The sequence below is a fragment of the Leuresthes tenuis genome, unplaced genomic scaffold, assembly GCF_036924035.1.
Source record: "Leuresthes tenuis unplaced genomic scaffold, fLeuTen1.0.hap1 SCAF_14, whole genome shotgun sequence".
NCBI lineage: Eukaryota > Metazoa > Chordata > Actinopteri > Atheriniformes > Atherinopsidae > Leuresthes > Leuresthes tenuis.
In genome coordinates, this window is record NW_027325368.1 from 434,065 (window position 1) to 461,567 (window position 27,503).

Sequence of the window (27,503 nt, forward strand, 5' to 3'; positions counted from 1 at the left end):
CTCCAGCTGTCATTGGGTCAGGGCCAGGAGACACCTGGACAGGTCACCAGCTGGCATTGGGTCAGGGCCAGGAGACACCTGGACAGGTCTCCAGCTGTCATTGGGTCAGGGGCAGGAGACACCTGGACAGGTCACCAGCTGTCATTGGGTCAGTGGCAGGAGACACCTGGACAGGTCTCCAGCTGTCATTGGGTCAGGGCCAGGAGACACCTGGACAGGTCTCCAGCTGTCATTGGGTCAGGGCCAGGAGACACCTGGACAGGTCTCCAGCTGTCATTGGGTCAGTGGCAGGAGACACCTGGACAGGTCACCAGCTGCCATTGGGTCAGGGCCAGGAGACACCTGGACAGGTCTCCAGCTGTCATTGGGTCAGGGCCAGGAGACACCTGGACAGGTCTCCAGCTGTCATTGGGTCAGGGGCAGGAGACACCTGGACAGGTCTCCAGCTGTCATTGGGTCAGTGGCAGGAGACACCTGGACAGGTCACCAGCTGGCATTGGGTCAGGGGCAGGAGACACCTGGACAGGTCGCCAGCTGTCATTGGGTCAGGGGCAGGAGACACCTGGACAGGTTGCCAGCTCTCATTGGGTCAGGGGCAGGAGACACCTGGACAGGTCTCCAGCTGTCATTGGGTCAGGGGCAGGAGACACCTGGACCGGTCTCCAGCTGTCATTGGGTCAGTGGCAGGAGACACCTGGACAGGTCACCAGCTGGCATTGGGTCAGGGGCAGGAGACACCTGGACAGGTCACCAGCTGTCATTGGGTCAGGGGCAGGAGACACCTGGACAGGTCTCCAGCTGTCATTGGGTCAGGGGCAGGAGACACCTGGACAGGTCACCAGCTGTCATTGGGTCAGTGGCAGGAGACACCTGGACAGGTCACCAGCTGTCATTGGGTCAGTAGCAGGAGACACCTGGACAGGTCACCAGCTGGCATTGGGTCAGGGGCAGGAGACACCTGGACAGGTCACCAGCTGTCATTGGGTCAGGGGCAGGAGACACCTGGACAGGTCACCAGCTGGCATTGGGTCAGGGCCAGGAGACACCTGGACAGGTCTCCAGCTGTCATTGGGTCAGGGGCAGGAGACACCTGGACAGGTCGCCAGCTGTCATTGGGTCAGTGGCAGGAGACACCTGGACAGGTCTCCAGCTGTCATTGGGTCAGGGGCAGGAGACACCTGGACAGGTCACCAGCTGTCATTGGGTCAGTGGCAGGAGACACCTGGACAGGTCTCCAGCTGTCATTGGGTCAGGGGCAGGAGACACCTGGACAGGTCTCCAGCTGTCATTGGGTCAGGGCCAGGAGACACCTGGACAGGTCACCAGCTGGCATTGGGTCAGGGGCAGGAGACACCTGGACAGGTCTCCAGCTGTCATTGGGTCAGGGCCAGGAGACACCTGGACAGGTCTCCAGCTGGCATTGGGTCAGGGCCAGGAGACACCTGGACAGGTCTCCAGCTGTCATTGGGTCAGGGGCAGGAGACACCTGGACAGGTCACCAGCTGTCATTGGGTCAGGGCCAGGAGACACCTGGACAGGTCTCCAGCTGGCATTGGGTCAGGGGCAGGAGACACCTGTACAGGTCACCAGCTGTCATTGGGTCAGTGGCAGGAGACACCTGGACAGGTCACCAGCTGTCATTGGGTCAGTGGCAGGAGACACCTGGACAGGTCACCAGCTGTCATTGGGTCAGGGCCAGGAGACACCTGGACAGGTCTCCAGCTGTCATTGGGTCAGTGGCAGGAGACACCTGGACAGGTCTCCAGCTGGCATTGGGTCAGTGGCAGGAGACACCTGGACAGGTCTCCAGCTGTCATTGGGTCAGTGGCAGGAGACACCTGGACAGGTCTCCAGCTGTCATTGGGTCAGGGGCAGGAGACACCTGGACAGGTCACCAGCTGTCATTGGGTCAGTGGCAGGAGACACCTGGACAGGTCTCCAGCTGTCATTGGGTCAGGGGCAGGAGACACCTGGACAGGTCACCAGCTGGCATTGGGTCAGGGCCAGGAGACACCTGGACAGGTCACCAGCTGTCATTGGGTCAGTGGCAGGAGACACCTGGACAGGTCACCAGCTGGCATTGGGTCAGGGGCAGGAGACACCTGGACAGGTCTCCAGCTGTCATTGGGTCAGGGGCAGGAGACACCTGGACAGGTCCCCAGCTGTCATTGGGTCAGGGGCAGGAGACACCTGGACAGGTCTCCAGCTGTCATTGGGTCAGGGGCAGGAGACACCTGGACAGGTCTCCAGCTGGCATTGGGTCAGGGGCAGGAGACACCTGGACAGGTCTCCAGCTGTCATTGGGTCAGGGCCAGGAGACACCTGGACAGGTCTCCAGCTGTCATTGGGTCAGGGGCAGGAGACACCTGGACAGGTCACCAGCTGGCATTGGGTCAGGGGCAGGAGACACCTGGACAGGTCACCAGCTGGCATTGGGTCAGGGGCAGGAGACACCTGGACAGGTCTCCAGCTGTCATTGGGTCAAGGGCAGGAGACACCTGGACAGGTCTCCAGCTGTCATTGGGTCAGGGCCAGGAGACACCTGGACAGGTCACCAGCTGGCATTGGGTCAGGGCCAGGAGACACCTGGACAGGTCTCCAGCTGTCATTGGGTCAGGGGCAGGAGACACCTGGACAGGTCACCAGCTGTCATTGGGTCAGTGGCAGGAGACACCTGGACAGGTCACCAGCTGGCATTGGGTCAGGGGCAGGAGACACCTGGACAGGTCTCCAGCTGTCATTGGGTCAAGGGCAGGAGACACCTGGACAGGTCTCCAGCTGTCATTGGGTCAGGGCCAGGAGACACCTGGACAGGTCACCAGCTGGCATTGGGTCAGGGCCAGGAGACACCTGGACAGGTCTCCAGCTGTCATTGGGTCAGGGGCAGGAGACACCTGGACAGGTCACCAGCTGTCATTGGGTCAGTGGCAGGAGACACCTGGACAGGTCTCCAGCTGTCATTGGGTCAGGGCCAGGAGACACCTGGACAGGTCTCCAGCTGTCATTGGGTCAGGGCCAGGAGACACCTGGACAGGTCTCCAGCTGTCATTGGGTCAGTGGCAGGAGACACCTGGACAGGTCACCAGCTGCCATTGGGTCAGGGCCAGGAGACACCTGGACAGGTCTCCAGCTGTCATTGGGTCAGGGCCAGGAGACACCTGGACAGGTCTCCAGCTGTCATTGGGTCAGGGGCAGGAGACACCTGGACAGGTCTCCAGCTGTCATTGGGTCAGTGGCAGGAGACACCTGGACAGGTCACCAGCTGGCATTGGGTCAGGGGCAGGAGACACCTGGACAGGTCGCCAGCTGTCATTGGGTCAGGGGCAGGAGACACCTGGACAGGTTGCCAGCTCTCATTGGGTCAGGGGCAGGAGACACCTGGACAGGTCTCCAGCTGTCATTGGGTCAGGGGCAGGAGACACCTGGACCGGTCTCCAGCTGTCATTGGGTCAGTGGCAGGAGACACCTGGACAGGTCACCAGCTGGCATTGGGTCAGGGGCAGGAGACACCTGGACAGGTCACCAGCTGTCATTGGGTCAGGGGCAGGAGACACCTGGACAGGTCTCCAGCTGTCATTGGGTCAGGGGCAGGAGACACCTGGACAGGTCACCAGCTGTCATTGGGTCAGTGGCAGGAGACACCTGGACAGGTCTCCAGCTGGCATTGGGTCAGGGGCAGGAGACACCTGGACAGGTCTCCAGCTGTCATTGGGTCAGGGCCAGGAGACACCTGGACAGGTCACCAGCTGGCATTGGGTCAGGGCCAGGAGACACCTGGACAGGTCACCAGCTGTCATTGGGTCAGGGGCAGGAGACACCTGGACAGGTCTCCAGCTGGCATTGGGTCAGGGGCAGGAGACACCTGGACAGGTCTCCAGCTGTCATTGGGTCAGGGCCAGGAGACACCTGGACAGGTCACCAGCTGGCATTGGGTCAGGGCCAGGAGACACCTGGACAGGTCACCAGCTGTCATTGGGTCAGGGGCAGGAGACACCTGGACAGGTCACCAGCTGTCATTGGGTCAGGGGCAGGAGACACCTGGACAGGTCACCAGCTGTCATTGGGTCAGGGCCAGGAGACATCCATGCAGGCTCACACTCACTCTTCGGGACAATTCAGAGTCACCAGTTAACCTGACACACATGTTTTTGGATGCTGGGAGGAACCCGGAGAGAACCCATGCAGCCTCCACACAGACAGAACCAGCCGGGATCAGAACCAGACGGTGCTAACCACCACACCACCGTGCTGCCCTGGTTCCAGATCTTTTTTCTGAAAACGGAAAGCTTCCTCCTGGGATGCTCCCCAGTTACAAGACTTCTGAAACTCAATCAAAGAAACCTCTACTCGATCAGAACCATCTTCTCAGAATATGTGTTTTCTACACAAACAACTCTCACAAATGAGAATTTCTCACATTTATGTGTTTGTATTTGGCAGACGCTTTTATCCAAAGCGACTTGCACTCATATCTCAAGGTCTTGCCAAAGAGCCCCTACTGCAGGTAGTCGTGGAACTCCAGGTCACCCACAGCAATCTCACCACTACAGGATCCAGCACTGACCCATCCACATTTCACATTTTAACAGCATAAAACAGTTTCCATCAGCAGAAGAACACGTTTATGTTGCTCTTTGCTCTGATACAACCTTTAACTTTGGATTGAACTTTTCACCGGATCGGTCCTGATAAAGACTGCAACGCAACAACATAAACAAACAGTATAAACTCTGTATCCATTCAGCTGTATTCACCAGGAAAAAGACATGATCACATAGCAACAAGTAAAAGATCTGGTAATCATGAGACCTAAGCTCTAACATTTGAACTTAGATCCAAATATCCATAGCTTCAAATTCTGAGTAAAGCAGACGGAGCGGAAGGAGAGACTCAGCCCAACTACTGCAGCGATACATCTATTCATATCTGTTAAAAGCCAGCTGTCTCCAGTATAAGTCGGTAAAAATGAGACGTGTGTTGGTGGTGATGCTCAACACCAGAATCAACCCGCTGAGTTACCGTGGTTACTCCTGAAACTTCTGAGCTGCTGTTTGTCACATCTGCTGTGGTGCAAAAAATGAATCCAGTTGTTGTAATTGTTCCTCGGCAGTTTAAGCAGGTTCTGACATCCAGTGAAGACACATTTCAGTAATGAAGACAGAACCAGACAGCTGCTGGTCTGCAGGACAGTAGGTCTGTGTATGAAGTGTTCGTGGTGTGGTTGGCTTTCATTTGACCTACAAATCCCACTGCATCATGGAAATATGGTTTTAGACTTGCCCAAAATATCTTGAACAGAAAATCAACACCAGAACACCCAAAATTCAGGAAAACATTGTTCTCTGCCCCTTTTTTCATTTTTAAGTGTGGTAATAAGTGAGGGAGAATCTAGATAAGAGGATTTTAAAAAAGCAGGTGGGTGAAACGGCAACGCCACGCTGGGAATGTCACCCAGGGAAAACTTCAGTGGTTACACCAAACACAAGGCACACGAGCTAAGGCAGGAGCTCCAGGTAAAAGAAAAGGTCCATTTTATTAGAAACCATTTTAAAAACCATAAGAACGAACATGCACCCAGGGATCAGTGAAATGGGGGTCCCAAAACAAACAAAGAAAGTCACCCCAAAGTGGCAGAGACTCAGTGAAGGGGAACCAGAAGCCCGGGGGGGACAGAAAGCAGGGAACCACCACCTTTGGCTGTCAACAAAACCGCATTAAAGAGGCAGAGTTTCTCTGCACAGAGCAGCTCTTTAAGTCAGGGCCAATAAAAAATGATGAGCCAGATGAATACAAGCAGAACATGCATGAGGAGGAGTCATCACAGGCCGTGATGCCACCTCAGCAGCATCAGCGCGACCAACCGGACTAATTAGAAGGATGGCTTGTAACCAAAGGCGCCGCATGAGAATTAACCGCGGCAGCCTCGTTACGTACACTGGTAAAAGTGTAAAGGTGAAAGAACAAAGCAGGTCACAATGTCGCAGTTCCTACATCCCTTTTCAGGAATAGGAACGTTTTTCGGACATAACGGAACTAGGGACCACGGCCCTCAGTTCCTGGAACCATTTCAGCTCCTTCAGGGTCTTTTCTGGGCTCCACAGCAACATGACGGAGGTGTTTGGTGGCTGTAGCTCCGCCCCTCGTCTGAAATGTTTCCTCATACGACACGGACCCAACCGGCGCCTGTTTAATAAGTTAAACTTCGTCTCCTTTGTCTGCGGCGCTCTGCTCTCCTTCTTTCCTCCATGAAACGCAGAAGTGTCGCCCCCTGCTGGAGGACCATGAACACGGCGGCCTCCTCGCGCTCCATGTTAGCTTCTTGGTGCTGTTGTTTTCTTCTCTCCTTACTTTCCCCGGGTTTTGTGTTGTTGGTTTCAGGAGGTGATTGGTGATATAATGCAGCAATGCAGGGATGAGACTCATCCTGCTACATGAGCAACTACTGTTTCTAATTAGCTTTATTCTGACTTTATTATCTCCCTCTGAATTTTGAGACAGCAGCCCAACATTCAGGGTGACACCAAGTCACTTATGAGCTCACTTTTTTTGTAAAATCTTCAGTTTGTCTGAGTAAATCAGCTAACCAAGCTAACAGTTTTCCCTTGCTGCCACTCCTTGTGCTAAGCTATGCTAAAAAAAACAGGGGGAGCATAAGTCAGTCCGACGCCCCAAGAGTCCAACCACCCATTAATCCGACTTTTCTAGGCCCATTGGCCCCACCAAAGTAATCGCTGTATTCCAACCAGGGCTGAATCCGACCATCCAGAATCCTGACTTTGGACCGGACCGGCTCTGGGTCAGTTTGGAAAGGCTCGAAGCGAAGGAGACTCACAGTCACGGTTCACGGTTTGCCTCTTTCTGTTCTTTTTGTCACTGGCTTTACTGTTTGTGTCATTTTGTGGAGCAGCGGTAAATGTCTCTGCTGCTCCGCTCTCTCTGAGCCACTGAGCAAAACTGCCTGCCTGCCTGCCACTTCTAACTTTGGTACACGTTTGTTTTTAAGAGATATATCTATATATATAAAACCCAGCTCTTCAGAGAGCATCTCCTACCCTTGCATCGTTATATATCGTGTCTGCCAAATGTTGTGTTTTTACTTTGAAGGACAACCTCTCCACATCCGGTTCATTCCTGTTCACTGCAACCACAACATGTTGCACATGCGTGACTTACAGTCATCATCAATGACTGTGAAGCTTTAGTTAATGATCAATTCACCACCACTACAGAGTTCCACTCAGCTCTTTCAGTCCTCCCACACTAAGTGGGCTCATCTCAGGTGTAAGTGTCCCAAAGATCCAGCAGGGGGCAGTGTAGTATGAATGAATGAGCGTAGAAGAAGCATCGGCAGCAGGAAGTGCAGCGTGGGAGGAATAACAGAATGTAATTTGAAAAATATAGTAGAATCTGCCAAGTCTAAAGAAGGGAGGAGAATAACAAAAGGATTCCTGGTAACTACTGGAATAATTAAAAGAATATAGAAAAGAAGAAATAGAAAAATAAATCTAGTCCAGTAGATGGCGGCAGATGCAACACCAAGGATGCCAGCTGCCATTAAAAACCAAAGAAGAAGAAGAAGACGAAGAAGAAGAAGAAAGTGCAGGGTGGCAGTCAGCGGAGATTAGCCCGTTAGCCCGGAGGCTAACGTTGTGTGATATGAGGTTTCTACTTTGAACGGTGAGTCTAGTTTCCGCTTGTTGTTCCGCAGACTGTCTGTGACTTTGCTCCAATTGCGGCGCACGGGCGTGCGCAGCAGCTGCTGCTACTGTTAGCATGTAGCTGCTCCGACTTCCTGTTGATCTGTGTTAGCTGTTAGCAGTTAGCTCATCTGGTTCTTCAGGTGAGTTCAGGTAAAGGTTGGAAGATCAAACCCTGAAGATGTTCGGTTCGAGCCGCAGCCTCGTGTGTCGACTCACTCCAGAGCTAACAGGTGGGTTCCACCTGTCATGTGACGTTTCAGGCGTTAATGGAACAACCCGCTGTCACTGATGACGTTCATTGCGTCACTTATCGATCAGATTATTGATCCACAAAGATAATAGTGACATCATCACGTTTCCAGCAGCCACTTACAGCATCTAAACGCCTTGTCAAACATACTGGTGGCGGAGTCACGTGATCAGTCTACTGATCGAGCTGAGCAGTAATGAAGGTTTGTTTACCTGCCGTCTCCAGGTGTAAAAGCAGAGAACACCGATCACCTTATTGATCAGCTGATCAGAGATCTGTCGGTTTGAGCCGACATGTAGCAGCCTCTGATGATGTCATCAGGAGCTTACCCATGATACCGTGCAGTTTTGTGTGACTGTACTGATGGTGTCTCGGGTAAAGTGTCAGCTGTTCCTGCAGCCAGCCACAGGTGAACGGTTCTGATGCACTGTCCACCCGCAGAGCGCTGATCCGAACGGTTCTGATGCACTGTCCACCCGCAGAGCGCTGATCCGAACGGTTCTGATGCACTGTCCACCCGCAGAGCGCTGATCCGAACGCTGATCCGAACGGTTCTGACGCACTGTCCACCCGCAGAGCGCTGATCCGAACGGTTCTGACGCACTAACACTAACTAATCAGAGATCTGGTGATCGGTTCAGGGGGAGGCTGCTGTAAACCTGCGGGACAGAACAGGTGAATGCCTCAGGCCCCCTGTGTACAGGTGAGAAACCACGCCTGCCTTGAGATGCCTGATCCGATTGCATGTATCCAATCAGGTGATGAGACTGAAACTAAGCCCCGCCCCCTGTGTACAGGTGTGTTGCTGTGGGCGATGGCTCTGATCGAAGGTGTTGGAGATGAAGTGACGCTGCTGTTCGGCTCTCTGCTGCTGCTGATGGTGCTGCTGCTCGCCTGGATCTCCACCCGCACGTCCGAGCCCCCGGAACACCTGTTTAGCTCCTCCACAGGCTCCGCCCCCACAGAGAGGACTGGCTCCACCCACCATGACGCGTCCCTGTCCTCCGCAGACAGCATCTCAACATCGTCCTCCCCGTCGTCGTCATCGGTCACCAGCTCTGTGAGTGACAACTCTTTGTCAGAGGCTCCTCCCACCTCCACCCAGGAGGAGGGCGGGGCAGAGGGAGGAGGAGGGTTGAGGAGCAGAGGGGGAGGAGAGCTGTCTCAGAGGAACATGGTGGTCCGACTGAAATTCTTGAACGACACGGAGAGAACGGCTCAGGTCAAACCGCAGGACACCATTGGGTACATCAAACGGTAACTATAGAGTACCTCATCACTGCGTCCTCAGAACGGGACGTGAGAACTTTATTAGCATGAACAGAACTTTGTGGGAATGTTGTTAGAACGTTGACAGAACTTTTTGGGAACGTTGTCAGAACATTAACAAAACTTTGTGGGAACGTTGACAGAAATTTATTAGCATGAACAGAACTTTGTGGGAATGTTAACAGAACTTTATTAGCATGAACAGAACTTTGTGGGAATGTAGTGGGAATGTTGACAGAACTTTGTGGGAATGTAGTGGGAATGTTGACAGAACTTTGTGGGAACGTTGTTAGAAAGTTGACAGAACCTTGTGGGAACGTTGACAGAAATTTGTGGGAATGTAGTGGGAATGTTGACAGAACTTTGTGGGAATGTAGTGGGAACATTGACAGAACTTTGTGGGAACGTTGTTAGAAAGTTGACAGAACCTTGTGGGAACGTTAACAGAACTTTGTAGGAACGTTAACAGAACTTTGTGGGAACGTTAACAGAACTTTGTAGGAACGTTAACAGAACTTTGTGGGAACGTTGACAGAAATTTGTGGGAATGTAGTGAGAACGTTGACAGAAAGTTGACAGAAATTTGTGGGAATGTAGTGAGAACGTTGACAGAACGTTAACAGAACTTTGTGGGAACGTTGTCAGAACGTTGACAGAACTTTGTGGGAATGTAGTGGGAACGTTGACAGAACTTTTTGGGAACGTTGTCAGAACGTTAACAGAACCTTGTGGGAACGTTGTCAGAACGTTGACAGAACTTTGTGGGAATGTAGTGGGAACGTTGACAGAACTTTGTGGGAATGTAGTGGGAACGTTAACAGAACTTTTTGGGAAAGTTGACAGAACTTTGTGGGAACGTTGTTAGGAAGTTGACAACCTTGTGGGAATGTAGTGGGAACGTTAACAGAACTTTGTGGGAACGTTAATAGAACTTTGTGGGAACGTTGACAGAAAGTTAACAGAACTTTGTGGGAATGTAGTGGGAACGTTGACAGAACTTTGTGGGAACGTTGACAGAATTTTATGGGAATGTAGTGAGAACGTTGAAAGAAAGTTGACAGAACTTTGTGGGAATGTAGTGAGAACGTTGACAGAAAGTTGACAGAACTTTGTGGGAACGTTGTCAGAACATTGACAGAACTTTGTGGGAACGTTGTCAGAACGTTGACAGAACTTTGTGGGAACGTTAACAGAACTTTGTGGGAACGTTGTCAGAACGTTGACAGAACTTTGTGGGAATGTAGTGGGAACGTTGACAGAACTTTGTGGGAACGTTGACAGAACTTTGTGGGAATGTAGTGGGAACGTTAACAGAACTTTGTGGGAATGTAGTGGGAATGTTGACAGAACTTTGTGGGAATGTAGTGGGAATGTTGACAGAACTTTGTGGGAATGTAGTGGGAACGTTGACAGAAAGTTGACAGAACTTTGTGGGAATGTAGTGGGAACGTTAACAGAACTTTGTGGGAATGTAGTGGGAATGTTGACAGAACTTTGTGGAAATGTAGTGAGAACGTTAACAGAACTTTGTGGGAATGTAGTGGGAACGTTGACAGAACTTTGTGGGAATGTAGTGGGAACGTTGACAGAACTTTGTGGGAATGTAGTGAGAACGTTGACAGAACTTTGTGGGAATGTAGTGAGAACGTTAACAGAACTTTGTGGGAATGTAGTGGGAACGTTGACAGAACTTTGTGGGAACGTTGACAGAAAGTTAACAGAACTTTTTGGGAACGTTGTCGGAAAGTTGACAGAACTTTGTGGGAACGTTGTTAGAAAGTTGACAGAACCTTGTGGGAACGTTGTCAGAACTTTGTGGGAATGTTGTCGGAAAGTTGACAGAACTTTGTGGGAATGTAGTGAGAACGTTGACAGAAAGTTGACAGAACTTTGTGGGAATGTAGTGAGAACGTTGACAGAAATTTGTGGGAACATTGTCAGAACGTTGACAGAACTTTGTGGGAATGTAGTGGGAATGTTGACAGAACTTTGTGGGAATGTAGTGGGAATTTTGACAGAACTTTGTGGGAATGTAGTGGGAACGTTGACAGAACTTTGTGGGAACGTTGACAGAATTTTATGGGAATGTAGTGAGAACGTTGACAGAAAGTTGACAGAACTTTGTGGGAATGTAGTGAGAACGTTAACAGAACTTTTTGGGAACGTTGTCAGAACGTTGACAGAACTTTGTGGGAACGTTGTCAGAATGTTGACAGAACTTTGTGGGAATGTAGTGAGAACGTTAACAGAACTTTGTGGGAATGTAGTGGGAACGTTAACAGAACTTTGTGGGAATGTAGTGGGAACGTTGACAGAAAGTTAACAGAACTTTTTGGGAACCTTGTCGGAAAGTTGACAGAACTTTGTGGGAACGTTGTTAGAAAGTTGACAGAACCTTGTGGGAAAGTTGTCAGAACTTTGTGGGAATGTTGTCGGAAAGTTGACAGAACTTTGTGGGAATGTAGTGGGAACGTTGACAGAAAGTTGACAGAACTTTGTGGGAATGTAGTGGGAACGTTGACAGAAAGTTGACAGAACTTTTTGGGAACGTTGTCGGAAAGTTGACAGAACTTTGTGGGAACGTTGTTAGAAAGTTGACAGAACCTTGTGGGAACGTTGTCAGAACTTTGTGGGAATGTTGTCAGAACATTGACACAACTTTGTGGGAATGTAGTGGGAATGTTGACAGAACTTTGTGGGAATGTAGTGGGAACGTTGACAGAACTTTGTGGGAACGTTGACAGAATTTTATGGGAATGTTGACAGAATTTTATGGGAATGTAGTGAGAACGTTGACAGAAAGTTGACAGAACTTTGTGGGAATGTAGTGAGAACGTTAACAGAACTTTTTGGGAACGTTGTTAGAAAGTTGACAGAACCTTGTGGGAACGTTGTCAGAACGTTGACAGAACCTTGTGGGAACGTTGTCAGAACGTTGTGGGAACGTTGTCAGAACGTTGACAGAACCTTTTGGGAATGTAGTGGGAACGTTGACAGAACTTTGTGGGAATGTAGTGGGAACGTTGACAGAATTTTATGGGAACATAAACAGAACTTTATGGGAATGTAGTGGGAACGTTGACAGAACTTTGTGGGAATGTAGTGGGAACGTTGACAGAATTTTATGGGAACATAAACAGAACTTTATGGGAATGTAGTGGGAACGTTAACAGAACTTTGTGGGAACGTTAACAGAACTTTGTGGGAACGTTGTGGGAACGTTGTCAGAACATTGACAGAACTTTGTGGGAATGTAGTGGGAACGTTTACAGAACTTTGTGGGAATGTAGTGGGAACGTTGACAGAACTTTGTGGGAACGTTGACAGAATTTTATGGGAATGTTGACAGAATTTTATGGGAATGTAGTGAGAACGTTGACAGAAAGTTGACAGAACTTTGTGGGAATGTAGTGAGAACATTAACAGAACTTTTTGGGAACGTTGTCGGAAAGTTGACAGAACTTTGTGGGAACGTTGTTAGAAAGTTGACAGAACCTTGTGGGAACGTTGTCAGAACTTTGTGGGAATGTTGTCGGAAAGTTGACAGAACTTTGTGGGAATGTAGTGGGAACGTTGACAGAAAGTTGACAGAACTTTGTGGGAATGTAGTGGGAACGTTGACAGAAAGTTGACAGAACTTTTTGGGAACGTTGTCGGAAAGTTGACAGAACTTTGTGGGAACGTTGTTAGAAAGTTGACAGAACCTTGTGGGAACGTTGTCAGAACTTTGTGGGAATGTTGTCAGAACATTGACACAACTTTGTGGGAATGTAGTGGGAATGTTGACAGAACTTTGTGGGAATGTAGTGGGAACGTTGACAGAACTTTGTGGGAACGTTGACAGAATTTTATGGGAATGTTGACAGAATTTTATGGGAATGTAGTGAGAACGTTGACAGAAAGTTGACAGAACTTTGTGGGAATGTAGTGAGAACGTTAACAGAACTTTTTGGGAACGTTGTTAGAAAGTTGACAGAACCTTGTGGGAACGTTGTCAGAACGTTGACAGAACCTTGTGGGAACGTTGTCAGAACGTTGTGGGAACGTTGTCAGAACGTTGACAGAACCTTTTGGGAATGTAGTGGGAACGTTGACAGAACTTTGTGGGAATGTAGTGGGAACGTTGACAGAATTTTATGGGAACATAAACAGAACTTTATGGGAATGTAGTGGGAACGTTGACAGAACTTTGTGGGAATGTAGTGGGAACGTTGACAGAATTTTATGGGAACATAAACAGAACTTTATGGGAATGTAGTGGGAACGTTAACAGAACTTTGTGGGAACGTTAACAGAACTTTGTGGGAACGTTGTGGGAACGTTGTCAGAACATTGACAGAACTTTGTGGGAATGTAGTGGGAACGTTTACAGAACTTTGTGGGAATGTAGTGGGAACGTTGACAGAACTTTGTGGGAACGTTGACAGAATTTTATGGGAATGTTGACAGAATTTTATGGGAATGTAGTGAGAACGTTGACAGAAAGTTGACAGAACTTTGTGGGAATGTAGTGAGAACATTAACAGAACTTTTTGGGAACGTTGTCGGAAAGTTGACAGAACTTTGTGGGAACGTTGTTAGAAAGTTGACAGAACCTTGTGGGAACGTTGTCAGAACTTTGTGGGAATGTTGTCGGAAAGTTGACAGAACTTTGTGGGAATGTAGTGGGAACGTTGACAGAAAGTTGACAGAACTTTGTGGGAATGTAGTGGGAACGTTGACAGAAAGTTGACAGAACTTTTTGGGAACGTTGTCGGAAAGTTGACAGAACTTTGTGGGAACGTTGTTAGAAAGTTGACAGAACCTTGTGGGAACGTTGTCAGAACTTTGTGGGAATGTTGTCAGAACATTGACACAACTTTGTGGGAATGTAGTGGGAATGTTGACAGAACTTTGTGGGAATGTAGTGGGAACGTTGACAGAACTTTGTGGGAACGTTGACAGAATTTTATGGGAATGTTGACAGAATTTTATGGGAATGTAGTGAGAACGTTGACAGAAAGTTGACAGAACTTTGTGGGAACGTTGTTAGAAAGTTGACAGAACCTTGTGGGAACGTTGTCAGAACTTTGTGGGAATGTTGTCAGAACATTGACACAACTTTGTGGGAATGTAGTGGGAATGTTGACAGAACTTTGTGGGAATGTAGTGGGAACGTTGACAGAACTTTGTGGGAACGTTGACAGAATTTTATGGGAATGTTGACAGAATTTTATGGGAATGTAGTGAGAACGTTGACAGAAAGTTGACAGAACTTTGTGGGAATGTAGTGAGAACGTTAACAGAACTTTTTGGGAACGTTGTTAGAAAGTTGACAGAACCTTGTGGGAACGTTGTCAGAACGTTGACAGAACCTTGTGGGAACGTTGTCAGAACGTTGTGGGAACGTTGTCAGAACGTTGACAGAACCTTTTGGGAATGTAGTGGGAACGTTGACAGAACTTTGTGGGAATGTAGTGGGAACGTTGACAGAATTTTATGGGAACATAAACAGAACTTTATGGGAATGTAGTGGGAACGTTGACAGAACTTTGTGGGAATGTAGTGGGAACGTTGACAGAATTTTATGGGAACATAAACAGAACTTTATGGGAATGTAGTGGGAACGTTAACAGAACTTTGTGGGAACGTTAACAGAACTTTGTGGGAACGTTGTGGGAACGTTGTCAGAACATTGACAGAACTTTGTGGGAATGTAGTGGGAACGTTTACAGAACTTTGTGGGAATGTAGTGGGAACGTTGACAGAACTTTGTGGGAACGTTGACAGAATTTTATGGGAATGTTGACAGAATTTTATGGGAATGTAGTGAGAACGTTGACAGAAAGTTGACAGAACTTTGTGGGAATGTAGTGAGAACATTAACAGAACTTTTTGGGAACGTTGTCGGAAAGTTGACAGAACTTTGTGGGAACGTTGTTAGAAAGTTGACAGAACCTTGTGGGAACGTTGTCAGAACTTTGTGGGAATGTTGTCGGAAAGTTGACAGAACTTTGTGGGAATGTAGTGGGAACGTTGACAGAAAGTTGACAGAACTTTGTGGGAATGTAGTGGGAACGTTGACAGAAAGTTGACAGAACTTTTTGGGAACGTTGTCGGAAAGTTGACAGAACTTTGTGGGAACGTTGTTAGAAAGTTGACAGAACCTTGTGGGAACGTTGTCAGAACTTTGTGGGAATGTTGTCAGAACATTGACACAACTTTGTGGGAATGTAGTGGGAATGTTGACAGAACTTTGTGGGAATGTAGTGGGAACGTTGACAGAACTTTGTGGGAACGTTGACAGAATTTTATGGGAATGTTGACAGAATTTTATGGGAATGTAGTGAGAACGTTGACAGAAAGTTGACAGAACTTTGTGGGAACGTTGTTAGAAAGTTGACAGAACCTTGTGGGAACGTTGTCAGAACTTTGTGGGAATGTTGTCAGAACATTGACACAACTTTGTGGGAATGTAGTGGGAATGTTGACAGAACTTTGTGGGAATGTAGTGGGAACGTTGACAGAACTTTGTGGGAACGTTGACAGAATTTTATGGGAATGTTGACAGAATTTTATGGGAATGTAGTGAGAACGTTGACAGAAAGTTGACAGAACTTTGTGGGAATGTAGTGAGAACGTTAACAGAACTTTTTGGGAACGTTGTTAGAAAGTTGACAGAACCTTGTGGGAACGTTGTCAGAACGTTGACAGAACCTTGTGGGAACGTTGTCAGAACGTTGTGGGAACGTTGTCAGAACGTTGACAGAACCTTTTGGGAATGTAGTGGGAACGTTGACAGAACTTTGTGGGAATGTAGTGGGAACGTTGACAGAATTTTATGGGAACATAAACAGAACTTTATGGGAATGTAGTGGGAACGTTGACAGAACTTTGTGGGAATGTAGTGGGAACGTTGACAGAATTTTATGGGAACATAAACAGAACTTTATGGGAATGTAGTGGGAACGTTAACAGAACTTTGTGGGAACGTTAACAGAACTTTGTGGGAACGTTGTGGGAACGTTGTCAGAACATTGACAGAACTTTGTGGGAATGTAGTGGGAACGTTTACAGAACTTTGTGGGAATGTAGTGGGAACGTTGACAGAACTTTGTGGGAACGTTGACAGAATTTTATGGGAATGTTGACAGAATTTTATGGGAATGTAGTGAGAACGTTGACAGAAAGTTGACAGAACTTTGTGGGAATGTAGTGAGAACATTAACAGAACTTTTTGGGAACGTTGTCGGAAAGTTGACAGAACTTTGTGGGAACGTTGTTAGAAAGTTGACAGAACCTTGTGGGAACGTTGTCAGAACTTTGTGGGAATGTTGTCGGAAAGTTGACAGAACTTTGTGGGAATGTAGTGGGAACGTTGACAGAAAGTTGACAGAACTTTGTGGGAATGTAGTGGGAACGTTGACAGAAAGTTGACAGAACTTTTTGGGAACGTTGTCGGAAAGTTGACAGAACTTTGTGGGAACGTTGTTAGAAAGTTGACAGAACCTTGTGGGAACGTTGTCAGAACTTTGTGGGAATGTTGTCAGAACATTGACACAACTTTGTGGGAATGTAGTGGGAATGTTGACAGAACTTTGTGGGAATGTAGTGGGAACGTTGACAGAACTTTGTGGGAACGTTGACAGAATTTTATGGGAATGTTGACAGAATTTTATGGGAATGTAGTGAGAACGTTGACAGAAAGTTGACAGAACTTTGTGGGAACGTTGTTAGAAAGTTGACAGAACCTTGTGGGAACGTTGTCAGAACTTTGTGGGAATGTTGTCAGAACATTGACACAACTTTGTGGGAATGTAGTGGGAATGTTGACAGAACTTTGTGGGAATGTAGTGGGAACGTTGACAGAACTTTGTGGGAACGTTGACAGAATTTTATGGGAATGTTGACAGAATTTTATGGGAATGTAGTGAGAACGTTGACAGAAAGTTGACAGAACTTTGTGGGAATGTAGTGAGAACGTTAACAGAACTTTTTGGGAACGTTGTTAGAAAGTTGACAGAACCTTGTGGGAACGTTGTCAGAACGTTGACAGAACCTTGTGGGAACGTTGTCAGAACGTTGTGGGAACGTTGTCAGAACGTTGACAGAACCTTTTGGGAATGTAGTGGGAACGTTGACAGAACTTTGTGGGAATGTAGTGGGAACGTTGACAGAATTTTATGGGAACATAAACAGAACTTTATGGGAATGTAGTGGGAACGTTGACAGAACTTTGTGGGAATGTAGTGGGAACGTTGACAGAATTTTATGGGAACATAAACAGAACTTTATGGGAATGTAGTGGGAACGTTAACAGAACTTTGTGGGAACGTTAACAGAACTTTGTGGGAACGTTGTGGGAACGTTGTCAGAACATTGACAGAACTTTGTGGGAATGTAGTGGGAACGTTTACAGAACTTTGTGGGAATGTAGTGGGAACGTTGACAGAACTTTGTGGGAACGTTGACAGAATTTTATGGGAATGTTGACAGAATTTTATGGGAATGTAGTGAGAACGTTGACAGAAAGTTGACAGAACTTTGTGGGAATGTAGTGAGAACATTAACAGAACTTTTTGGGAACGTTGTCGGAAAGTTGACAGAACTTTGTGGGAACGTTGTTAGAAAGTTGACAGAACCTTGTGGGAACGTTGTCAGAACTTTGTGGGAATGTTGTCGGAAAGTTGACAGAACTTTGTGGGAATGTAGTGGGAACGTTGACAGAAAGTTGACAGAACTTTGTGGGAATGTAGTGGGAACGTTGACAGAAAGTTGACAGAACTTTTTGGGAACGTTGTCGGAAAGTTGACAGAACTTTGTGGGAACGTTGTTAGAAAGTTGACAGAACCTTGTGGGAACGTTGTCAGAACTTTGTGGGAATGTTGTCAGAACATTGACACAACTTTGTGGGAATGTAGTGGGAATGTTGACAGAACTTTGTGGGAATGTAGTGGGAACGTTGACAGAACTTTGTGGGAACGTTGACAGAATTTTATGGGAATGTTGACAGAATTTTATGGGAATGTAGTGAGAACGTTGACAGAAAGTTGACAGAACTTTGTGGGAATGTAGTGAGAACGTTAACAGAACTTTTTGGGAACGTTGTTAGAAAGTTGACAGAACCTTGTGGGAACGTTGTCAGAACGTTGACAGAACCTTGTGGGAACGTTGTCAGAACGTTGTGGGAACGTTGTCAGAACGTTGACAGAACCTTTTGGGAATGTAGTGGGAACGTTGACAGAACTTTGTGGGAATGTAGTGGGAACGTTGACAGAATTTTATGGGAACATAAACAGAACTTTATGGGAATGTAGTGGGAACGTTGACAGAACTTTGTGGGAATGTAGTGGGAACGTTGACAGAATTTTATGGGAACATAAACAGAACTTTATGGGAATGTAGTGGGAACGTTAACAGAACTTTGTGGGAACGTTAACAGAACTTTGTGGGAACGTTAACAGAACTTTGTGGGAACGTTGTGGGAACGTTGTCAGAACATTGACAGAACTTTGTGGGAATGTAGTGGGAACGTTTACAGAACTTTGTGGGAATGTAGTGGGAACGTTGACAGAACTTTGTGGGAATGTAGTGGGAACGTTGACAGAAAGTTGACAGAACTTTTTGGGAACGTTGTCGGAAAGTTGACAGAACTTTGTGGGAACGTTGTTAGAAAGTTGACAGAACCTTGTGGGAACGTTGTCAGAACTTTGTGGGAATGTTGTCAGAACATTGACACAACTTTGTGGGAATGTAGTGGGAATGTTGACAGAACTTTGTGGGAATGTAGTGGGAACGTTGACAGAACTTTGTGGGAACGTTGACAGAATTTTATGGGAATGTTGACAGAATTTTATGGGAATGTAGTGAGAACGTTGACAGAAAGTTGACAGAACTTTGTGGGAATGTAGTGAGAACGTTAACAGAACTTTTTGGGAACGTTGTTAGAAAGTTGACAGAACCTTGTGGGAACGTTGTCAGAACGTTGACAGAACCTTGTGGGAACGTTGTCAGAACGTTGTGGGAACGTTGTCAGAACGTTGACAGAACCTTTTGGGAATGTAGTGGGAACGTTGACAGAACTTTGTGGGAATGTAGTGGGAACGTTGACAGAATTTTATGGGAACATAAACAGAACTTTATGGGAATGTAGTGGGAACGTTGACAGAACTTTGTGGGAATGTAGTGGGAACGTTGACAGAATTTTATGGGAACATAAACAGAACTTTATGGGAATGTAGTGGGAACGTTAACAGAACTTTGTGGGAACGTTAACAGAACTTTGTGGGAACGTTGTGGGAACGTTGTCAGAACATTGACAGAACTTTGTGGGAATGTAGTGGGAACGTTTACAGAACTTTGTGGGAATGTAGTGGGAACGTTGACAGAACTTTGTGGGAACGTTGACAGAATTTTATGGGAATGTTGACAGAATTTTATGGGAATGTAGTGAGAACGTTGACAGAAAGTTGACAGAACTTTGTGGGAATGTAGTGGGAACGTTAACAGAACTTTGTGGGAATGTAGTGGGAATGTTGACAGAACTTTGTGGAAATGTAGTGAGAACGTTAACAGAACTTTGTGGGAATGTAGTGGGAACGTTGACAGAACTTTGTGGGAATGTAGTGGGAACGTTGACAGAACTTTGTGGGAATGTAGTGAGAACGTTGACAGAACTTTGTGGGAATGTAGTGAGAACGTTAACAGAACTTTGTGGGAATGTAGTGGGAACGTTGACAGAACTTTGTGGGAACGTTGACAGAAAGTTAACAGAACTTTTTGGGAACGTTGTCGGAAAGTTGACAGAACTTTGTGGGAACGTTGTTAGAAAGTTGACAGAACCTTGTGGGAACGTTGTCAGAACTTTGTGGGAATGTTGTCGGAAAGTTGACAGAACTTTGTGGGAATGTAGTGAGAACGTTGACAGAAAGTTGACAGAACTTTGTGGGAATGTAGTGAGAACGTTGACAGAAATTTGTGGGAACATTGTCAGAACGTTGACAGAACTTTGTGGGAATGTAGTGGGAATGTTGACAGAACTTTGTGGGAATGTAGTGGGAATTTTGACAGAACTTTGTGGGAATGTAGTGGGAACGTTGACAGAACTTTGTGGGAACGTTGACAGAATTTTATGGGAATGTAGTGAGAACGTTGACAGAAAGTTGACAGAACTTTGTGGGAATGTAGTGAGAACGTTAACAGAACTTTTTGGGAACGTTGTCAGAACGTTGACAGAACTTTGTGGGAACGTTGTCAGAATGTTGACAGAACTTTGTGGGAATGTAGTGAGAACGTTAACAGAACTTTGTGGGAATGTAGTGGGAACGTTAACAGAACTTTGTGGGAATGTAGTGGGAACGTTGACAGAAAGTTAACAGAACTTTTTGGGAACCTTGTCGGAAAGTTGACAGAACTTTGTGGGAACGTTGTTAGAAAGTTGACAGAACCTTGTGGGAAAGTTGTCAGAACTTTGTGGGAATGTTGTCGGAAAGTTGACAGAACTTTGTGGGAATGTAGTGGGAACGTTGACAGAAAGTTGACAGAACTTTGTGGGAATGTAGTGGGAACGTTGACAGAAAGTTGACAGAACTTTTTGGGAACGTTGTCGGAAAGTTGACAGAACTTTGTGGGAACGTTGTTAGAAAGTTGACAGAACCTTGTGGGAACGTTGTCAGAACTTTGTGGGAATGTTGTCAGAACATTGACACAACTTTGTGGGAATGTAGTGGGAATGTTGACAGAACTTTGTGGGAATGTAGTGGGAACGTTGACAGAACTTTGTGGGAACGTTGACAGAATTTTATGGGAATGTTGACAGAATTTTATGGGAATGTAGTGAGAACGTTGACAGAAAGTTGACAGAACTTTGTGGGAATGTAGTGAGAACGTTAACAGAACTTTTTGGGAACGTTGTTAGAAAGTTGACAGAACCTTGTGGGAACGTTGTCAGAACGTTGACAGAACCTTGTGGGAACGTTGTCAGAACGTTGTGGGAACGTTGTCAGAACGTTGACAGAACCTTTTGGGAATGTAGTGGGAACGTTGACAGAACTTTGTGGGAATGTAGTGGGAACGTTGACAGAATTTTATGGGAACATAAACAGAACTTTATGGGAATGTAGTGGGAACGTTGACAGAACTTTGTGGGAATGTAGTGGGAACGTTGACAGAATTTTATGGGAACATAAACAGAACTTTATGGGAATGTAGTGGGAACGTTAACAGAACTTTGTGGGAACGTTAACAGAACTTTGTGGGAACGTTGTGGGAACGTTGTCAGAACATTGACAGAACTTTGTGGGAATGTAGTGGGAACGTTTACAGAACTTTGTGGGAATGTAGTGGGAACGTTGACAGAACTTTGTGGGAACGTTGACAGAATTTTATGGGAATGTTGACAGAATTTTATGGGAATGTAGTGAGAACGTTGACAGAAAGTTGACAGAACTTTGTGGGAATGTAGTGAGAACATTAACAGAACTTTTTGGGAACGTTGTCGGAAAGTTGACAGAACTTTGTGGGAACGTTGTTAGAAAGTTGACAGAACCTTGTGGGAACGTTGTCAGAACTTTGTGGGAATGTTGTCGGAAAGTTGACAGAACTTTGTGGGAATGTAGTGGGAACGTTGACAGAAAGTTGACAGAACTTTGTGGGAATGTAGTGGGAACGTTGACAGAAAGTTGACAGAACTTTTTGGGAACGTTGTCGGAAAGTTGACAGAACTTTGTGGGAACGTTGTTAGAAAGTTGACAGAACCTTGTGGGAACGTTGTCAGAACTTTGTGGGAATGTTGTCAGAACATTGACACAACTTTGTGGGAATGTAGTGGGAATGTTGACAGAACTTTGTGGGAATGTAGTGGGAACGTTGACAGAACTTTGTGGGAACGTTGACAGAATTTTATGGGAATGTTGACAGAATTTTATGGGAATGTAGTGAGAACGTTGACAGAAAGTTGACAGAACTTTGTGGGAACGTTGTTAGAAAGTTGACAGAACCTTGTGGGAACGTTGTCAGAACTTTGTGGGAATGTTGTCAGAACATTGACACAACTTTGTGGGAATGTAGTGGGAATGTTGACAGAACTTTGTGGGAATGTAGTGGGAACGTTGACAGAACTTTGTGGGAACGTTGACAGAATTTTATGGGAATGTTGACAGAATTTTATGGGAATGTAGTGAGAACGTTGACAGAAAGTTGACAGAACTTTGTGGGAATGTAGTGAGAACGTTAACAGAACTTTTTGGGAACGTTGTTAGAAAGTTGACAGAACCTTGTGGGAACGTTGTCAGAACGTTGACAGAACCTTGTGGGAACGTTGTCAGAACGTTGTGGGAACGTTGTCAGAACGTTGACAGAACCTTTTGGGAATGTAGTGGGAACGTTGACAGAACTTTGTGGGAATGTAGTGGGAACGTTGACAGAATTTTATGGGAACATAAACAGAACTTTATGGGAATGTAGTGGGAACGTTGACAGAACTTTGTGGGAATGTAGTGGGAACGTTGACAGAATTTTATGGGAACATAAACAGAACTTTATGGGAATGTAGTGGGAACGTTAACAGAACTTTGTGGGAACGTTAACAGAACTTTGTGGGAACGTTGTGGGAACGTTGTCAGAACATTGACAGAACTTTGTGGGAATGTAGTGGGAACGTTTACAGAACTTTGTGGGAATGTAGTGGGAACGTTGACAGAACTTTGTGGGAACGTTGACAGAATTTTATGGGAATGTTGACAGAATTTTATGGGAATGTAGTGAGAACGTTGACAGAAAGTTGACAGAACTTTGTGGGAATGTAGTGAGAACATTAACAGAACTTTTTGGGAACGTTGTCGGAAAGTTGACAGAACTTTGTGGGAACGTTGTTAGAAAGTTGACAGAACCTTGTGGGAACGTTGTCAGAACTTTGTGGGAATGTTGTCGGAAAGTTGACAGAACTTTGTGGGAATGTAGTGGGAACGTTGACAGAAAGTTGACAGAACTTTGTGGGAATGTAGTGGGAACGTTGACAGAAAGTTGACAGAACTTTTTGGGAACGTTGTCGGAAAGTTGACAGAACTTTGTGGGAACGTTGTTAGAAAGTTGACAGAACCTTGTGGGAACGTTGTCAGAACTTTGTGGGAATGTTGTCAGAACATTGACACAACTTTGTGGGAATGTAGTGGGAATGTTGACAGAACTTTGTGGGAATGTAGTGGGAACGTTGACAGAACTTTGTGGGAACGTTGACAGAATTTTATGGGAATGTTGACAGAATTTTATGGGAATGTAGTGAGAACGTTGACAGAAAGTTGACAGAACTTTGTGGGAACGTTGTTAGAAAGTTGACAGAACCTTGTGGGAACGTTGTCAGAACTTTGTGGGAATGTTGTCAGAACATTGACACAACTTTGTGGGAATGTAGTGGGAATGTTGACAGAACTTTGTGGGAATGTAGTGGGAACGTTGACAGAACTTTGTGGGAACGTTGACAGAATTTTATGGGAATGTTGACAGAATTTTATGGGAATGTAGTGAGAACGTTGACAGAAAGTTGACAGAACTTTGTGGGAATGTAGTGAGAACGTTAACAGAACTTTTTGGGAACGTTGTTAGAAAGTTGACAGAACCTTGTGGGAACGTTGTCAGAACGTTGACAGAACCTTGTGGGAACGTTGTCAGAACGTTGTGGGAACGTTGTCAGAACGTTGACAGAACCTTTTGGGAATGTAGTGGGAACGTTGACAGAACTTTGTGGGAATGTAGTGGGAACGTTGACAGAATTTTATGGGAACATAAACAGAACTTTATGGGAATGTAGTGGGAACGTTGACAGAACTTTGTGGGAATGTAGTGGGAACGTTGACAGAATTTTATGGGAACATAAACAGAACTTTATGGGAATGTAGTGGGAACGTTAACAGAACTTTGTGGGAACGTTAACAGAACTTTGTGGGAACGTTGTGGGAACGTTGTCAGAACATTGACAGAACTTTGTGGGAATGTAGTGGGAACGTTTACAGAACTTTGTGGGAATGTAGTGGGAACGTTGACAGAACTTTGTGGGAACGTTGACAGAATTTTATGGGAATGTTGACAGAATTTTATGGGAATGTAGTGAGAACGTTGACAGAAAGTTGACAGAACTTTGTGGGAATGTAGTGAGAACATTAACAGAACTTTTTGGGAACGTTGTCGGAAAGTTGACAGAACTTTGTGGGAACGTTGTTAGAAAGTTGACAGAACCTTGTGGGAACGTTGTCAGAACTTTGTGGGAATGTTGTCGGAAAGTTGACAGAACTTTGTGGGAATGTAGTGGGAACGTTGACAGAAAGTTGACAGAACTTTGTGGGAATGTAGTGGGAACGTTGACAGAAAGTTGACAGAACTTTTTGGGAACGTTGTCGGAAAGTTGACAGAACTTTGTGGGAACGTTGTTAGAAAGTTGACAGAACCTTGTGGGAACGTTGTCAGAACTTTGTGGGAATGTTGTCAGAACATTGACACAACTTTGTGGGAATGTAGTGGGAATGTTGACAGAACTTTGTGGGAATGTAGTGGGAACGTTGACAGAACTTTGTGGGAACGTTGACAGAATTTTATGGGAATGTTGACAGAATTTTATGGGAATGTAGTGAGAACGTTGACAGAAAGTTGACAGAACTTTGTGGGAATGTAGTGAGAACGTTAACAGAACTTTTTGGGAACGTTGTTAGAAAGTTGACAGAACCTTGTGGGAACGTTGTCAGAACGTTGACAGAACCTTGTGGGAACGTTGTCAGAACGTTGTGGGAACGTTGTCAGAACGTTGACAGAACCTTTTGGGAATGTAGTGGGAACGTTGACAGAACTTTGTGGGAATGTAGTGGGAACGTTGACAGAATTTTATGGGAACATAAACAGAACTTTATGGGAATGTAGTGGGAACGTTGACAGAACTTTGTGGGAATGTAGTGGGAACGTTGACAGAATTTTATGGGAACATAAACAGAACTTTATGGGAATGTAGTGGGAACGTTAACAGAACTTTGTGGGAACGTTAACAGAACTTTGTGGGAACGTTGTGGGAACGTTGTCAGAACATTGACAGAACTTTGTGGGAATGTAGTGGGAACGTTTACAGAACTTTGTGGGAATGTAGTGGGAACGTTGACAGAACTTTGTGGGAATGTAGTGGGAACGTTGACAGAAAGTTGACAGAACTTTTTGGGAACGTTGTCGGAAAGTTGACAGAACTTTGTGGGAACGTTGTTAGAAAGTTGACAGAACCTTGTGGGAACGTTGTCAGAACTTTGTGGGAATGTTGTCAGAACATTGACACAACTTTGTGGGAATGTAGTGGGAATGTTGACAGAACTTTGTGGGAATGTAGTGGGAACGTTGACAGAACTTTGTGGGAACGTTGACAGAATTTTATGGGAATGTTGACAGAATTTTATGGGAATGTAGTGAGAACGTTGACAGAAAGTTGACAGAACTTTGTGGGAATGTAGTGAGAACGTTAACAGAACTTTTTGGGAACGTTGTTAGAAAGTTGACAGAACCTTGTGGGAACGTTGTCAGAACGTTGACAGAACCTTGTGGGAACGTTGTCAGAACGTTGTGGGAACGTTGTCAGAACGTTGACAGAACCTTTTGGGAATGTAGTGGGAACGTTGACAGAACTTTGTGGGAATGTAGTGGGAACGTTGACAGAATTTTATGGGAACATAAACAGAACTTTATGGGAATGTAGTGGGAACGTTGACAGAACTTTGTGGGAATGTAGTGGGAACGTTGACAGAATTTTATGGGAACATAAACAGAACTTTATGGGAATGTAGTGGGAACGTTAACAGAACTTTGTGGGAACGTTAACAGAACTTTGTGGGAACGTTGTGGGAACGTTGTCAGAACATTGACAGAACTTTGTGGGAATGTAGTGGGAACGTTTACAGAACTTTGTGGGAATGTAGTGGGAACGTTGACAGAACTTTGTGGGAACGTTGACAGAATTTTATGGGAATGTTGACAGAATTTTATGGGAATGTAGTGAGAACGTTGACAGAAAGTTGACAGAACTTTGTGGGAATGTAGTGAGAACGTTAACAGAACTTTTTGGGAACGTTGTCGGAAAGTTGACAGAACTTTGTGGGAACGTTGTTAGAAAGTTGACAGAACCTTGTGGGAACGTTGTCAGAACGTTGACATAACTTTGTGGGAATGTAGTGGGAACGTTGACAGAACTTTGTGGGAATGTAGTGGGAACGTTGACAGAACTTTGTGGGAATGTAGTGGGAACGTTGACAGAATTTTATGGGAACATAAACAGAACTTTATGGGAATGTAGTGGGAACGTTGACAGAACATTGACAGAACTTTGTGGGAATGTAGTGGGAACGTTAACAGAACTTTGTGGGAACGTTAACAGAACTTTGTGGGAACGTTGTGGGAACGTTGTCAGAACATTGACAGAACTTTGTGGGAATGTAGTGGGAACGTTTACAGAACTTTGTGGGAACGTTGACAGAACGTTGACAGAACTTTGTGGGAACATTGACAGAACTTTGACAGAACTTTGTGGGATAAGGACCTCAGTTCTGGTACCGATCTGACCCGTGTTCTGTGTGTGTTGATCTTTCAGGACCTATTTTGCGGGTCAGGAGCAGCAGGTCCGGCTCATCTACCAGGGCCAGCTGTTGCAGGACGACGCTCAGACACTGGCCTCCCTGAACCTGGCTCACAACTGCGTCCTGCACTGTCACATTTCTCAGCACGCCGCGCGGGGGGCGGCGGGGGGCCCAAGACCCACCGACCAGGTGCAGGTGGCGCTGAATGTGGGCAGCCTGATGGTGCCCCTGTTGGTCCTCATGCTGTCCGTGCTGTGGTACTGTCAGATCCAGTACCGGCAGTTCTTCACCGCCCCCGCCACCGCTTCCCTGGTTGGCGTCACCATCTTCCTCAGCCTGGTGGCCTTTGGAGTCTACCGCCGTTAGCTGCTCTCTAATTAGCTGCTGACCTAGACGGACACTAATGATAGCTGTTTGTTTCTGTTGCCATGGAGACCCTGAGTGTAAACAAGGACTTGGATTTTTTTATTTTTAGATCACGTTTCTCTCTAGGTTTCTCATCATCGTGCCTCGTACCTTCTGAGTTTCTGTGGACTGCATCAGACTGAAATCAGCCTGATTATTCTGTCGGATGGGGAGAAAGTCACGTGTGTGTATTTCAGCTTTTGAAGAAAATCTATTAAATGATTAATTTATGCTTTGGTGTTTTGTGTCTCTGAACATTCAGACTTGTTTTGAGTTTCTGTCCGACACTTAGCTCAGTCACATCCA

General features: G+C 46.1%; 1 protein-coding gene and 1 long non-coding RNA gene across 2 annotated transcripts in view; both read left to right on the forward strand.

The window, feature by feature from the left end:
- The window catches only part of LOC140268291 (uncharacterized), a 224,728-nt gene that overhangs the window by 172,926 nt on the left and 24,299 nt on the right, over positions 1 to 27,503 (forward strand). The window lies entirely within an intron of this gene.
- On the forward strand, positions 7,562 to 27,428 carry tmub1 (transmembrane and ubiquitin-like domain containing 1). Its single transcript, XM_072364170.1, has 3 exons — positions 7,562 to 7,677; positions 8,748 to 9,207; positions 26,807 to 27,428. Exons 2-3 carry the CDS (start codon positions 8,765 to 8,767, stop codon positions 27,156 to 27,158), a joined length of 795 nt encoding a protein of 264 aa, XP_072220271.1. The 5' UTR covers positions 7,562 to 7,677; positions 8,748 to 8,764; the 3' UTR covers positions 27,159 to 27,428.

Bases quoted from the DNA above. Each gene is read 5' to 3' on its own strand.
- tmub1 (XM_072364170.1), top strand. From the start codon at position 8,765: ATGGCTCTGATCGAAGGTGTTGGAGATGAAGTGACGCTGCTGTTCGGC. The intron at 9,208-26,806 runs GTAACTATAGAG...TTGATCTTTCAG, and splicing joins ACCATTGGGTACATCAAACG to GACCTATTTTGCGGGTCAGG.